The 15,935-nt window shown below is 43.4% G+C and overlaps 1 protein-coding gene across 1 annotated transcript; it reads left to right on the top strand.

Annotated features, from left to right (window-relative positions):
* The first annotated feature begins 400 nt into the window (after nt 1-400).
* Nucleotides 401-15,810, top strand: LOC146633302 (casein kinase I). The gene is made up of 11 exons (XM_085351434.1): nt 401-600; nt 3,089-3,179; nt 3,452-3,562; nt 3,763-3,911; nt 4,678-4,906; nt 11,464-11,634; nt 11,814-11,962; nt 12,075-12,270; nt 12,398-12,537; nt 13,404-13,471; nt 13,570-15,810. The coding sequence occupies exons 2-10, from the start codon at nt 3,104-3,106 to the stop codon at nt 13,434-13,436; spliced, it is 1,254 nt and encodes a 417-aa protein (XP_085207560.1). The 5' UTR covers nt 401-600; nt 3,089-3,103; the 3' UTR covers nt 13,437-13,471; nt 13,570-15,810.
* Nucleotides 15,811-15,935: the final 125 nt, after the last annotated feature.

Raw genomic sequence — 15,935 nt, 5'->3', positions numbered from 1 at the left:
AATAAAACTGAATTGAAAATGATTGGATTCAAGAAACGCCCTTTGGCATCAGATTTTAACACATGGAAGGTAGGAACAAGAATAATGGCAAAGTGAAAAACTGTGCAGGGACATAACCAGGGATTTTAAAAAAAACAAAAAAACTCTTGCATAATTAGTAGTAGTACTACATAATTATCTCATTATTAATGCAGGAGTATGCACACACTTGACTATTTACACTAAAAACGAATGACAGTAATAATGGTATTGGATAGTTATTCGTGAATGGTAAATTTGCAGATATAGGAGTCGTTATATGTGGCGTTTTCCTTTAATGGCAGTGCACTGACATTCAGGGAATGACATCATTGCGCTGTGAACACGCACGTCGTTAAGTAACGAGAGGGGGAGACAGACTCGAGCGGAGAACGGCCGTCGTACTGCCGGAGCATCTCAGGGACTATTAACAGGGAGTGCAGTCGACGACTGAGCTAAGAGCTGGGGGTATGAGAGCCACCAGAATCCGCTTCCATCCTCCACTACCCGGGCTCTTGTCCGACTGACAACCATCGGATCAGAACCTTCACCAACCCAGCTCTCGGACGAACCTAATATCGGGTGAGTGCTGGGTCAGGGAACCGGAGAAACCAAGGGGGAAAGGGGGCCAGATTCGGCCGAATCAGACGCTCCTATTCACGGCTTCCAAGAGAGGGGGAGGGGGCGCGTAGTAGGGATCTGCACAGGCTTGTCCAGTGACATACATGGGTGCGGTTATAATATAAAATGTGACGAAGTATAATATTAAATATTATTAGCTTTCTTTATTTTATTTTTTACAGTATTAACGGGGCTACGCGTATCACGGTTCCGTTTACGTATTTATCCTAGCTTACTCTTAGCAGCTAACTCTTAACTAACGTAGCAGCCTAGCGCTGATGTTTTTCACTAACGTTACTCGAAACGTCCTCAAATTATACAGAAACACTCAATAAACACTCAGTAAATACTCAGTAAATCTTAGCAATTTAAAAAAAACGTAACTGAAACTACGGCAGATTTGTTGCTCTTGCCTATTCGCCACTGGCTTGCTACTTGTCAAATTGCAAACAGGAAAGAGAAATGTAGCGTTGCCGTTATAAAAAAACAACAACAACAACATACATTTTTGTTGCAACTTTAGGCGATATTAACACACGCATTCAGCGTGGAGTCTGTAACACGCGAGTTGTTTGTGTAGTAGTGACATCTGTCCGTGTGCGAGAGGCATAACGTTAGCTCTGTTCTTCGTGTGATTGTGAAATCTTTTGGCTCTGTTACAGTACTTGTTTTGTTTGTTTTAAAAGAGCGATAATCATTTCCAAGTATAGCACTTTTTTAAACATCCATCTAAACGATTACATGTACGGAAAACGCACGATAATTTAACTTCAGATTGAGGTCATTTTAGTGATATATTGTCTGTGTGTGTGATTTTTCAACCACAGTGTACAACATCCTCAGGACATCCTGTCTCAGCAGTCACCACTAAGACTCCCCCCAACCAGCAGATGTGTACTGTACCATCTTAACCAATCCACTCTCGTGTAGACGATTACTACCGTAATAGCACATGGTGTTTTTTCCAGTGCAGTGTGACAGGCTAATTCCACTTGCTTCACTTCACACAAGGCACCTTTGAAACCTCAAATCACAGACTCTTCACGTTACTGCAATAACTGCATTTGCTGTACTAAAGTCTGTCTTAGTCTTTTAGTAGCTCATGAGAAAATATCTCAAATAATATGGGTAGAGTCTTATATTTAGCGTCTTGTGCCACTGTTCCTATATGAAGTAATTAACCATTGGCACTTTCGTTGTACCCTTTAGATGTAACCTTGTGTTAGTGTTCCTCCCTAAATCGGGAGACCTGGCTGCAGCACATGAGACATGAACTCTCACTCTTTAATGACCCAGATCCATCTGCCTCTATCACATCTCCTAGCAGGCTGTCCTCATCAGGTAGAGTTCATCAGGATATGTACGGCCTTTGTGATGCAGTTGCTGCTGATGAAAAGCAAGGTTCAGTTGATCCATGATGGTGATTCCTGGGTGTTTTTTAGAGCTTGTGTCTGCGTTCCAGCAAAACTAATATGTGGAGTCATTTAAAGTTGGGATTTTATAAAGGTTCTTGAGTTGGCAGATGCAACACAGGGATTGGTGAAGAAGATGCAGGGCGTTCTGTGCTTTGCAAACGTTCGGTTGGAAAGTTGAGGGTTGAAACTCGAAAGCGACAGCATTTTATAAACGAGCGTCAGTGTAATATGATGTTTTGTTGCAGTAGTGTTAAAGGGTGGCGACAGTAGAAATGTCCATGCTGATAAAGTCTGTGCAGCGCTTTGTGGAGTTCATCACACAGAATTGTGTGAGGGCCTTGACATAGATAAAGCCAGTCAGTGGCTGGCTGCTCATGCCTTCACTCGCTTGGCAGTGCCAGCGCAGAACGGCAGAGAGCTTAGTCTTGCTTTTGCAATGGCTGCACAATGTGGCGTGGTGGAGCGAGCACTAAATAAGTGATGATCCTGCTCCGGCATCACGTGCAAATCAGCTCGACACACACGCACACAAAACCCCCCCCAAAAAAGCTGTTTCATTTCCTCGTGTGTGCCAAGTCCGTTGATTCTGGTTCACTCCACTTCCAAGTGGAAACTGGCATTTGTGCATGGCCTCTCTCTCTCTCTCTCTCTTTTTTTTTTTTTTTTTTCCTGTTTTTCTTTCTCCTCCTTTCCATGTTTTTGCTGATCTCACTGCAGCCGCCTCTCTCTCACCCCTAGCTGCCCTACAAATCTGATCTTGTATTTCTGGGCACCAGACAGCTGTTTGCTGATCAAGTGGCCCTGTTTGGGCCACATTCTGTCTCAAAAACATGTGAACACTTGAGTGCTGAGGGATCGGTACACATCATGTGAGCAGTTGACTGACCCTTGAGGATAAATTCCCTCTTTCTGCCTTTAGGGGAAAGTTCAGGAAATGGTCATGGTTATAGCTGAAGTGGTGAAAGAGGAGCGATGATGCTCAGTTTGTATGTTTGTTGCTTTATTTTAATATCTGTGTTTTCCCACTGTGACAGTGACAAGTTGGAAGCATGGAGCTGAGAGTTGGGAACAAGTACCGGCTCGGGCGAAAGATAGGGAGTGGTTCTTTTGGAGACATTTACCTCGGTAAGTTAAAGCATCCACTTTCTTTTTTCTTTTTTTTTTCTTCAGTTCTTAAACGCTTTACCCAGCTTTCTGCCCGGTGAGGTTCTTTCCACATTAGTGTGTGGAGAGCCTCTCTTTTCAAACTGTGCCATTCCTTTTTTTTCTTTTTTTTTCCTCCTTTATCCGTGGACTGAACTCAGATTTTCCTTTATGCTCATTCGTCTTTGGTCCTCGTACATGCAAAGGTGCAATTGTCTTGACTGCTGTGGGTATTTCTGCACGTGTCTCTTCAGGTGCCAACATCGCCACTGGTGAGGAGGTAGCCATCAAGCTGGAATGTGTGAAGACCAAACACCCACAGCTGCACATTGAAAGCAAGTTCTACAAGATGATGCAAGGAGGAGGTAAGAAATTAGAGCTTGGACATGCTTGTCAAGATTTTTCAACACATTCCTTCTTGAATTTATTGGCCAAGACGGCATAGGAGATGCAAATCCTATGAAATCTGCTAAATGTGTAAAGTGAAGATGACGATAAATGTCCAACCAGCAGTGTGTGCGCCACGATTCGGGGGCTTTGTTCTGATTTGATGTGTCTTCACTAGTGGGCATTCCATCTATAAAGTGGTGTGGCGCAGAGGGAGACTACAATGTGATGGTGATGGAGCTGCTCGGCCCTAGTCTGGAGGACCTCTTCAATTTTTGCTCCCGCAAATTCAGCCTAAAGACTGTCCTGCTTTTGGCTGACCAGATGGTATGCTACGAACCTTTCAGTTAAAGTCAGGGATAATTTTGTGATATGTGTGTTTTGTAATATTGGCCTTTTTGTAGACTGTGCTGGTCTAGATGTTAGATTTTATTGGTGGCTCTCTCTCAAGCACAACTGATCTCACCTTTTGTTCCAGCTGAAGCTTCTCTTTATACATCCTCTGGCACATTTTGCCTTGTTTTCATATCAATGGAATGAGAAAGCCAAGATGTATTGAGGGCACTAAGGGTATGGCTGGCTTTTTAGATGGGATGAGAACACATTTTGTCTACATAGCTTTCATTGCTGGTTGCAGGGATTTTAAAAAAACAAAAAACAAACTCCACAGGAAGTGGTGACGCTCAGTCTGTTGTGGAGATCATTTACACCAGTAGCTTCAGTTAATAGATATTAATTGCATATGCTGGGCAGGAAGTCATAAAGTGTAAAGGACAGCCGGAAGGTGACATGCAGTCTCACGCTGGTTGTTATGACACATTCATAACAACCACAAATTGTGAAATTTTTGGATTCCAGAACTTTTTGTTTTTGCATATTTATATAGTGTTTTGATAGTATATACTCAGAAAAGAAATGGTCATGTGACAATAACTGTTTTTCTGAGTCGGGGAAACTCCACAGGGGCAGTGCTGAACTCATGGGATGTAAAATATAAGATGACTTGTCATGTCCCATTGTAACCTTTGTTTTTACCTAGAGGCTTTTTGTGCTGCTAACATTGTTTCACCACTCTCCCACCTTTCCTCTCCAGATAAGTCGCATTGAGTACATCCATTCCAAGAACTTCATCCATCGAGATGTAAAGCCTGACAACTTCCTGATGGGACTCGGCAAGAAAGGCAACTTGGTGTACATCATTGACTTTGGGCTGGCCAAGAAGTACCGTGATGCCCGCACACACCAGCACATTCCTTACCGGGAGAACAAGAACCTGACGGGCACAGCGCGCTATGCCTCCATCAACACACATCTTGGGATCGGTAAGACTTGGAGGAGACACGTGAGCCTAATTTGCCTGCATTTTAATGAAGGCTTTGGTGTGTTGGATATGAAACCATGGTGTTAAATTTTGCAGAGTACTGCTGTTATTGAGTTATTTAGACATAATCTGAAGCATTTATCTTACAGCTCTGTATTGTGATTAATGTTTCTTACTGATATAGTAGAGAGAGCTTCCCTTAAGCAGAAAGAACTGTATTAAGGTGCCATGTTAGTTCAAGTTCAGAGATTTTCTGATGCACCAGATCTTTCCTTTTAAAATAATCAGTTATATGATTTAAACTGATACAGTCTCTCTGTAATGTTGTTCTTATGCTCGCTGTGGCCCCACAGTGTTTGTGGTCGTGCACCTCTCGAGTACTTAGTGCGCATGCGCCAACCAGCGTGCAGCCTGTTACAGTCGCTCTTGCTTTTCTCTTAGTTTAGCTTTTTTTTTCTACGTATTCTTTTTTTTCCTGACTTGTATTTTCCTCCGTTTTCTATCTCTTACTCAATCATGTGGATTGAGAGAGTTTTTGTTCTTCTGGTGGCCGTGGAACTGTTACTTTTATCAAGGAACGGGACCGCGGCACATCTCCTACACGCACGGACTGTTTACTCCAGAGATCAGCTGATCGCCCTGATGCCGGCCGGTTCGCTGGCCAGGCCCGCAGAAGTACCAGCTGAAATTTGGAGGAAAACACATCGGGGATGCAGAGGTCAAGGACAGAAGAGAAGAAAAAAGGTGACGGTGAGACAGCGGAGGCTCGAAGCGAGGAGGAGGTTTAAACCGTGTCTGCCGTCTATCGTGATGGGTAATGTGCGATCGTTGGCAATTAAAATCGACGAGCTCTCAGCACTGGTACGGAGTCAGAGGGAATACCGAGAGTGTAGCCTGATGTGTTTCACCGAATCATGGATGCACCAGGACATTCCCGATGAGAATGCTTCCGTGGAAGGCTTCCACACTGTTCGGGCGGACAGGGACAGCATCGCTAGCGGTAAGCGGAAAGGAGGTGGGCTTGCTGTTTTAGTTAACAACCGGTGGTGTAACCCTGCCAACATAACAATCAAAGAAAGGATTTGTTGCCCGGACACTGAACTGTGTGCTGTTGGACTCAGGCCGTATTATTTACCCAGGGAATTCTCTCACATCATCTTGGTGGCTGTTTATGTACCCCCCTCTGCTAACCCCACAGCTGCATGTGACACTATCCACTCTGCCATAGCTCGGCTACAGACTCAGCACCCGAGTGCCTTTATTGTGATCTCGGGTGACTTCAACCATGTATCACTGGACAATACACTACCAACATTCAAACAATATGTGGACTGTCCCACCAGGGGAGAGAAAACTTTAGACTTACTGTATGCTAACGTCAAGGATGCATACAGCTCCTCCTCCCTCCCCCCACTTGGTAGGTCAGATCATAACCTGATTCACCTCACCCCCCGCTATGTGCCAATTGTGAGGAGGGAACCTGTGACCACCAGGACTGTCAGGAGGTGGTCAGAGGAGGCCTTAGCAGAACTACAGGGCTGTTTCGAGGTGACCGACTGGGAAACACTCTGTGAGCCTCACGCCGAGGACATCAATGGGCTTACTGAGTGTATCACAGACTAGAGCTGGGCGATATATCGAGTTTTTAAAACATATCGATATATTTTTATACGAGATATAAGATGTGACAATATCCTTTATATCGATATAGTCTATGTTACGTTATAATTATAGTTGTGGAGCCGCAAGTTTGCCTCTCTTTCGTCCACTTTTGTCTCTACGCAACGTTACTCCGCCTCGCCTTCACTGAAGACAACTCCCCCTCCTACCCCATCGCTTCACGTGCAGGCAGCGACAAGACGGACACGGCAAATCTCCGTTAACGAGTTACTGCGCATCGCCCCATGCGTGGGGCTGGACGGCGTCAACGTGCTAACGAGCTAAACATGCTAACGAGCTAACCGCGCTAACGAGCTAACCGCGCTAACCGCGCTAACCCTAAAATCCTTTCATTCTCTCAAAAGTTGATAGCGCGCCTTATGTATGAATTCTGGTTGTGCTTGGTGGCCGTGAACCGATTTTATGTGGTACACGGCGTTCAGCAATCTGTCAAAAATGTTTGAGTACGACTTTGGTAAGCTACGGAGCTGCACCGCTTGATAGATTGTCGGCGCATTACGGCTACCGAGGAGCTTCGCGGAGTGATACGTACTGTGCATCAACGTAATATTACCGTATTGTGTGTGTATAAGGACCATAAATGGCACCTGTAAGAGACGTGGTTATGAAGCGGATTTCAAACTCCAGGCTGTCAGTCACACAGTAAAACTTGGGAACAGAGCAGCTGTAAAATCTGTCTGTCTTTGTTATTACGCTCAGCGTCTTTTAGTTTACATTTTGACTGCACAATTGTGAGCTCTTTGTTTAGCACAAAAACAACCTTGTTTTCTTTTATTTATGGAGCATTATTATTTAATGAATGCTCATAATTTAATTTTGAGTAATTTTTCATGTACATCTGTGCTGTATGTTAATAAAAGTGCCTGTGTGACATCTGGGACACAGCTTTGACTAAGAACTCTTTTTGTTCTTACTTTATGGCTTAAAAAAAATATCGAGATATATATCTTATATCGCCATCCAGCTAAAAAATATCGAGATATGAATTTTGGGTCATATTGCCCAGCCCTATCACAGACTACATAACTTTCTGCACCGACTCCATTGTTCCAGCTCAGACTGTTCATTGTTACCCAAATAACAAGCCGTGGGTGACTAAGGACATCAAAGCCCTCCTCAACAACAAGAAGAGGGCTTTCAGAGGGGGCAACAAAGAGGAGGTGAGGAAGATCCAGGTGTTACTAAAGGACAAGATCAGAGAGGCTAAGGACAATTACAGGAGGAAGCTGGAGTGGAAACTCCAGCAGAACAGCATGAGAGAGGTGTGGAGGGGCATGAAGACCATCACTGGATTCAGGCCAACCAACAGCAGGGGAACTGAGGGAGGTGAGAATAGAGCCAATGAGTTGAATCTGTTTTTCAATAGATTCGACACCACAGTGTCTGCTCCTACCCCCACAACCTCACCTGTAGTCAGCCTGGAATCCAGAACCACACCACTGTGCCAGCCTCTCTCTTCACATGGCGCTGTTGCCTCCTGTGAGATTCCTGACACCCCTCCCCCACCCATCACCTTCACTCAATACCAGGTTGAGATGCAAATGAGGAGACTTCACTCAGGCAAGTCTGCTGGACCAGACGGAGTGAGTCCCCTTGTCCTCAAGGCCTGTGCCCCCCAGCTGTGTGGAGTCTTTCATAAACTGTTTATGCTGAGTCTGAGTCTGCAGAGGGTCCCGGTGATGTGGAAGACATCATGCCTCGTCCCTGTACCAAAGACGCCACGTCCCAGTGGCCCCCAGGATTACAGGCCCGTGGCATTGACCTCCCACATCATGAAGACCCTGGAAAGGCTCATCCTGGACCAGCTGCGACCCATAGTAAGACCACACCTGGATCCCCTTCAGTTCGCTTATCAGCCTCGTCTCGGAACAGAGGACGCCATCATCTACCTGCTCAATCGTGTCTACACCCATCTGGACCAGCCGGCGAGCACTGTGAGGGTCATGTTTTTTGACTTTTCCAGTGCTTTCAACACCATCAGGCCGACCCTCCTGGGTGATAAGTTAGCAGCGATGCAGGTGGATGCTTCTCTGGTGTCCTGGATTGTTGATTACCTGACAGGAAGACCACAATATGTACGTCTCCCACAGTGTGTGTCTGACAAGGTGATCAGCAACACAGGGGCACCACAGGGGACTGTCCTCTCCCCCTTCCTCTTCACCCTCTACACCACAGACTTCAGCCACTGCACAGAGACCTGCCATCTTCAGAAGTTTTCTGATGACTCTGCGGTGGTTGGATGCATCAGCAGGGATGATGAGACAGAGTACCGGGCTGTGGTCGACTCCTTTGTCACGTGGTGTGAGCAGAATCATCTGCAGCTCAACGTGGCAAAGACCAAGGAACTGATCGTGGACTTCAGGAAGACCAGGAAACACTTGACCCCTGTTTCAATTCAGGGGGTCAGTGTTGACATTGTGGAGGACTATAAATACCTTGGAGTACACATTGACAATAAACTGGACTGGGCTAAAAACACCACAGCACTTTACAGGAAGGACCAGAGTCGTCTCTATTTTTTGAGGCGACTGAGGTCCTTCAACATCTGCCAGAAAATGCTGAGGATTTTCTATGAGTCTGTTGTGGCCAGTGCGATCCTCTATGCTGTTGCATGCTGGGGGAGCAGGCTGAGGGTCGCAGATGCCAACAGACTTAATAAACTAATCCGTAAGGCCAGCAATGTTGTGGGGATGGAGCTGGACTCCCTCAAGGTGGTGTCGGAGAGGCGGATGCTGTCCAAGATAAAGACAATGTTGGATAACACCTCCCACCCACTCCATGACATGCTGGTCAGTCACAGGAGCTCGTTCAGTGAGAGACTGAGATTACCGAAAAGCACCACTGAACGACACAGGAAATCATTCCTGCCTGTGGCCATCTCCCTGTACAACGCATCCACTTAACACACTGTTTGCTGCTACAGCTACACATGTTTCTTTTCCAACTATTTATTTATGAGTGACTTATGTATGCATGTATGTATGTATGTATGTATGTATATATATGTATATATTGTACTATTCTTAGTTAGTGTATTGTCTGTCTTGTCTTAATGTTGGTTTAAAATGGAGCACTATAACAAAAAATAATTTCCCCCAGGGATCAATAAAGTATTCTGATTCTGATTTTGTAACCTAGCATGTTGCACTGCAGCCGCTGTAGTATGATCATGTTGATTTTCACTACTATTTTAATGATACTCAAGTACAGAAGCTCAGAGATGCATAGATACACAGGAGCTGTGCAATAGTTTGAAAACTTGAGACTTTGGACAGTGTTCATTGTAAAAAGTTTTCAACAAAGTCCTTGTTTGCAGTTTAACAACTTCTCCCTTATGCTACGGGGCGATCGTGGCTCAAGAGTTGGGAGTTCACCTTGTAATCGGAAGGTTGCCAGTTCGAGCCCCGGCTTGGACAGTCTCAGTCGTTGTGTCCTTGGGCAAGACACTTCACCCGTTGCCTACTGGTGGTGGTCAGAGGGCCCGGTGGCGCCAGTGTCCGGCAGCCTCGCCTCTGTCAGTGCGCTCCAGGGTGGCTGTGGCTACAATGTAGCTTGCCATCACCAGTGTGTGTGAATGGGTGGATGACTGGATGTGCAAAGCGCTTTGGGTCCTTGGGGACTAGTAAAGCGCTATATAAATACAGGCCATTTTTATGCTATCCAGCTATCTGGTGCTATCGTCTGAGTGGCGATACCTATTGTTCAACAGCTTCCTGTACCCTAATGGAGGGCAAATAGAAATAATTGTGTGATCATGACCAATGGAGACGATATACCTTAAAACGGGTTTATCCTTGTAAATATATTCATCTGCGTACACTTTTTGGTCAGACAGAAGGGAGAGAGGTTCTCACCCATGTGAGATGTGCGGCCATGCACCACTCCAAGATCCTAACTGCGTGCCATTTAAAGCAGATGATGTATGCGACTACCAAATGTTGATTGGTTGACAAGTGGGCAGGAGTATAGTGGGGTGCAACAGTGGAGTTGATCAGGAACGGGAAAATGGCGCAAAAAAAAAAAGTAAAAAATCTTTAAGAGTCCTCTGTCCACACTTTAGTATTTTTTTTTTTTCTTCATCTGTTTCACTTCAGCTCATTCTATGCTCTTCTCCGTGGCCGGCTAACGAACCAACAACAGAGTGAGTGAGTCAGTCAGTCAGTCAGTCAGTCAGTCCACAGAGCTCACAGCAGGCAGGTGGGCAGGCTCCACAGTGGAGCTGACAGCAAGTGCACTCTCTCTGTCCTAAGGTTTACATTTCATTGAACTGGTGTGACTGTGTTAATGAAGATGTGGTCTCAGTAGCCTTAGACTTGTGACTCACAGAAATCTCATCAGCTCCACAGCAGATGTAGAGATTTCATCTAAACATTACTTTAAATGTGATTCTTTAGAGCCACTCTATGGCACTCATCTCTTTTTAAACCCTCTAGCACATACCTGGATTTGTGGAATACTTGGAATCTTACAAATTACTATGATCTTTTCCCTTTCACCAAATCGTAACATGATTGAGTTAAAGCACCCAAAAAAAATTTATGTTGTTTGAAGTTCTTCCTTGTGCTTAATATTTCTTCTGTGTAGAAATTTACTGACTCTAGCTCTGTTTTCTGTTTAGTGAAAAGTCCCTCTTATTCAGCCATTTAATTTTGGATGTGCCTCTTCGCTGCGGCATCGTTTTATCATCACTGTATCTGATATATATACAGGCTGTAAAGAAGGAAGAGTTATCTGGGACTGTGGGGATAGGGGGGAAGGGTTCCCGTTGCTTTGTAATTTCATTCTGATGCTCTTTAAACAAATTTACAGGCCTTTTTGTAATGATTGTTATGATGACTAATGATCTTTCTTCCTCTCTCTCATGCGTTCTGTCTACAGAGCAGTCCAGGCGTGATGACCTGGAGTCTCTTGGCTACGTCCTCATGTACTTCAACCTGGGGTCACTCCCGTGGCAGGGCCTCAAGGCTGCCACAAAGAGACAGAAATATGAACGGATCAGCGAGAAGAAAATGTCCACACCCATTGAAGTTCTTTGCAAAGGATACCCATGTAAGTGAGGCTCACAGGGCGCCTCTGCGTACTACACATACCTCTGAAATTATTTTAAGATGTTGTATTGTATTTTCTCAGTATGAAATTGAATGCTAACAATTATCTAATCACACAAAGTTTACCGCTACAGTGAACTTTCTGTTCTACTCTCATTATTTTTATTTACCCTCTTACAGCTGAGTTCTCCACATACCTGAACTTTTGCCGCTCACTCCGTTTTGATGACAAACCAGACTACTCCTACCTTCGACAGCTCTTCAGGAATCTGTTCCACCGACAGGGCTTCTCTTACGATTATGTCTTTGACTGGAACATGCTCAAATTTGTAAGTTTATATCTACAGTTTCTAACTTGAACTTTGATTTGTATTTTCACCACATTATAATACGGCTACCTGTCAGTAGTTAGGCTTGAATGTGGCTTATCTCATCTAAAAGGGTGCCAGTCGGACAGCTGAGGATGGGGATAGGGAGAGGAGGACTGCGGATGAGAGAGATGAGCGGATCGGAGGAGTCCCTAGGGGGTCTGCATCACGAGGCCTCCCTCCAGGTCCAAATCCTGGAGCTCCCAACAGAGTCAGGAACGGCCCTGAGCAAGCCATTTCTAACCCTGCCTCTCGGGTCCAGCAGTCTGGTGAGTTTTCAGCCAACTGCTGCATTACAAGAAAAAAAGAGGAAACAGAATAAGACGGACACCAGAGTATTTTTCTTTTTCTTGAATATTTTTATCTAATCTAGGCGTTTTTTTTATTGTGTTTTAGGTAACACGTCACCACGTGCAATTTCTCGTGCAGAGCGAGAGAGGAAGGTGAGCATGCGGCTCCACCGTGGTGCTCCTGCCAACGTATCATCCTCTGACCTCACAGCCCGCCACGACCAATCGAGAATTTCTACGTCACAGGTGAGAAAAGGCCCTGGGGTTGATCAGGTAACCCACAAGGCTGGTGATGATAATAATTTGTTTTGCTTGTTTTTTTACCTCTACATTTTTATTCTTGAGCCCTACTAAAGTAGCTTTGTTTGATTCTTATACTGGGACTTTTTGCAACATCTGTGTTCATCCACAGTCTGTAATTAGCCATTTTAGTTCCGTTCGGTTAAAGATTTCTTCTTTTAGGCTTAGCTCTGGCATCATAAACCTCTAAGAGTAGATAGCAGAGTGTTTAAAGTAGTCTGAAGCTTGAGCTTTTGACTCAGGCCTGATTATTTAAATAATATATATAATGCCACTTTGTACAGCATTGATTCGTCTAAACTGGAGTCGCCAAACTTCGACATTGAGAGAGACATTTTAGCCCCTCCTACTTAACAGAAGAAAAAACGGCATACAAGGGTGACAGAAGGTTAGACTTTGGGGGTAGGACAGGCAGATAGATGACTGATGTAATTGGGAGAGGATAAATTAATACATGGTATGTAGGGCTGCAACGATTCGCCCATATATGTTTTTGTAACTGCAATACACTACAGGACGCTATGGTGTAGTATCGCCTATACTGTCTGCCAAGACTGCACTCAATACTAACGAAGAAGAACAGCAAGGACAGAACGAGATTTAAAAAAAATACGAAAGCATTAACATTGTAATTAGCTTGCAAAGTTATCAGTGTTGTTTGAACTGTATCTAATGGGGTTAGGACATGATTCAGTGTGGGATAATTTTGTCGTGTGTGTGTGTGTGTGCGTGCGTGTGTGTGTGTGTGTGAGAAAGAGAAAGAGAGCTGTAATTGCTGACTCTTTATCTTGAATCTGTACTGTCCTCTGCAGGTCAGCGTGCCATTTGAGCACATGGGAAAATAGAATTTTCCAGCTCTGCATGCAAGTAAAACTGACAGGTGAGGTGTAGCGTGGTTTTTGTTTTGTTTAGTTTTTTTAAATATTTGCTATTTATCTGTAAATTTCTTCTTTAATGACAATACATCTCTTGTTTCAGGGCTTCAAGGTATAGTTGTTGCTACAGTTTATTTTCCTTCATTCTTACTTTGTTCTAAGAAAAGATGATTGCAAATGGACACATGGGTCTTTCGAAAAGGACTGTAACTCTTTCAGGATCCAGGAAAATACACGAAGGTATCCAGCAATTTTTTTTTATTTTATTTTATTTTTACTTTTTTTTTTCTGCTTCTTTCTTCCTTCTCCATGAACTTTCTTTACTGAACCCTGGATTATCACTACCACAATACAAATGACAAAGCTGCACCTTGACAGTTGCTCATACCTGCCCTCCTCTTCCTCAAAACATTCCCTCAGCATTCTGAAAAATGTGAAGAACTGTTGGCATCAAAGGAGCAGAAGGGTATCCGGGACATGCATGTGTTTAATCAAAGGTTGATTATAAGCTGACATTATTTTCCCCCCCAAAAATGTATTTTTCAATTTAGACACAGCAAAAACATCTTTTGATTTTCATAATGACATTGGAGTACTCTCCTGTTCTTAAAGGGGGCCTCTTATGCTCGTTTCCTGCTCCATATTTGAATTCTTTGAGCCTACTAATAGAAGTAGCTTTGCATGATTCACAGTTTATAATAATCCATGTTTGTCTTACACTGGGTCTTGCAGCCTCTTTGTTCATCTCTTCCCTGAACGGCTTCCCCCTCTAAGTCAACTTTTCTGTTTCTGCCAAACATAACAACTTTATTAGGATATGCCCTCTCTATGACATCACAAAGAGCCAAGACTAGAGAGAAACTGTCTGAAATTGGGCATTCAGAGCAGTCTGAAGCCAAAACATTTAGCTCATGGATTACTTATACAGGGAAACTACATACAGACTATGGAAGAAAATGAAGCATAATAGGTCCCCTTTACTGTTTGTTTTTAATAACCTCTTAAATAAATATAAATAAATGGAGACATGTAGGTCAGGTGATAGAAGGCAAAATGAAGAGTAACTTTGAAAAAGGAATAGTAAGTGATGTTTTTAGCTGCTGTAATGTTTCTGGTGAAGTAGCATTTGGTGATTGCTTGTCCTTCATCCCTTTTGTGATTACTTGCTGCCCCTCAAAACGTAGCCATGGAAGTCTTCGCCACCCCTTACTTGCCTGTTTTGAATCTTTTTTTCTTTTAAAAATGTTAGTGGAAATGGTAAAGAATGACGGTAGATGACAAAAAAAATTAAAAAAAATAAAGACAGAACTCTGAAGTCTTGAGGGAAGCTCCTCAGGAAATTTTCAGCAAACTGATTATATTCGACCAGAGACCACAGCTGCCTACTTTGGCTAACAAAAAGTGGCTGCAATTTTTATGATAGTTCTTAACATGACCTTTTTTTATTCTTTTATTATTGAAGGTAATAGGGGGTACTGGGCAGGCTCCTTCAACATTTGGGATCACATTTCAGGGTGCGGTCTGGGAGGGGGGGCATCCAGTAATATACTATAACTATACTTTTTTTTTTTTTTTCCCACACCCAAGTTTGTTTACTCCACTGTAAATATTTTTTTATTTCAATGTAAAGCCAAATGTGGTAATTTTTGTTTTAAAGTGTAAAGTAGAAAAATGGAAACTAACAACAGAAATAGGCATTTGAAGTTTGGGTATTTAAAATGCTAAATTGTGGGATGGATTACTGTTGCTGTGCCAGCTGGGTCATCCAACATTTTGTGTATGTGTGAAAGGAAGCGTGATACAGTGAATCCCTGCAAAGAATAATAAATTCCCTTTGTCTTAGTTTGTATGCAGTTTTTTTTAAATAACTGTATTTATGTTAAACTGTCACTCATCATCCTGTAATTTATTGGACGTACCTTCTATGTTTTTTGAATGCCTTTGTTTCTCAGTTGTTCAAAGCCTGTCCACCTTCATCGTTATTCAATACTTAGGGCTTTCAGTATCCTGCAAAAATAAAATGCCAATAGTGTGATGTCACCTTTTGGATTTTTTTTTTTTTTTTTAACTTCCAGAAACCTTGACGATGTCATTAAGAAGAAAGCTTAACTGATGCAATTTGCAGGGATTTGTAAATAGCAGTGTACTGTGTGTAATTACCTTTGTACAGGCCACCATGACCCAGTGGCATTGTAACTGTTGGGTTGGGGATGGTATGGAGAATGAGCCTATTTGGGGGGATTTCACTTTATGTATTGTGTACTGATATCATGTACAGTTCTTAAACACTCTTTATTTACAGTATTTGTGTATATTTTATGAAGTAATAAAAATTAATAACGTTGCTCACAATTTCTGACTTTTCATCATTTTGTTATCGGGTGCTGGGTGTGGATAGAAAGTTGCGTTATGTTCAATGGCCAAGCACGGAGAACGACAAAGGCGTGACTGCGCATGCGCTGAGCGGAG

The sequence above is a fragment of the Diplotaxodon limnothrissa genome, linkage group LG4 (assembly GCF_057381915.1).
Source record: "Diplotaxodon limnothrissa isolate DT_005_m linkage group LG4, D_limnothrissa_male_GT1.1, whole genome shotgun sequence".
In the NCBI taxonomy this organism is placed as follows: Eukaryota; Metazoa; Chordata; class Actinopteri; order Cichliformes; family Cichlidae; genus Diplotaxodon; species Diplotaxodon limnothrissa.
The sequence above is the reverse complement of the archived record's forward strand: the minus strand, read 5'-3'. Positions and strand labels throughout refer to the sequence as shown.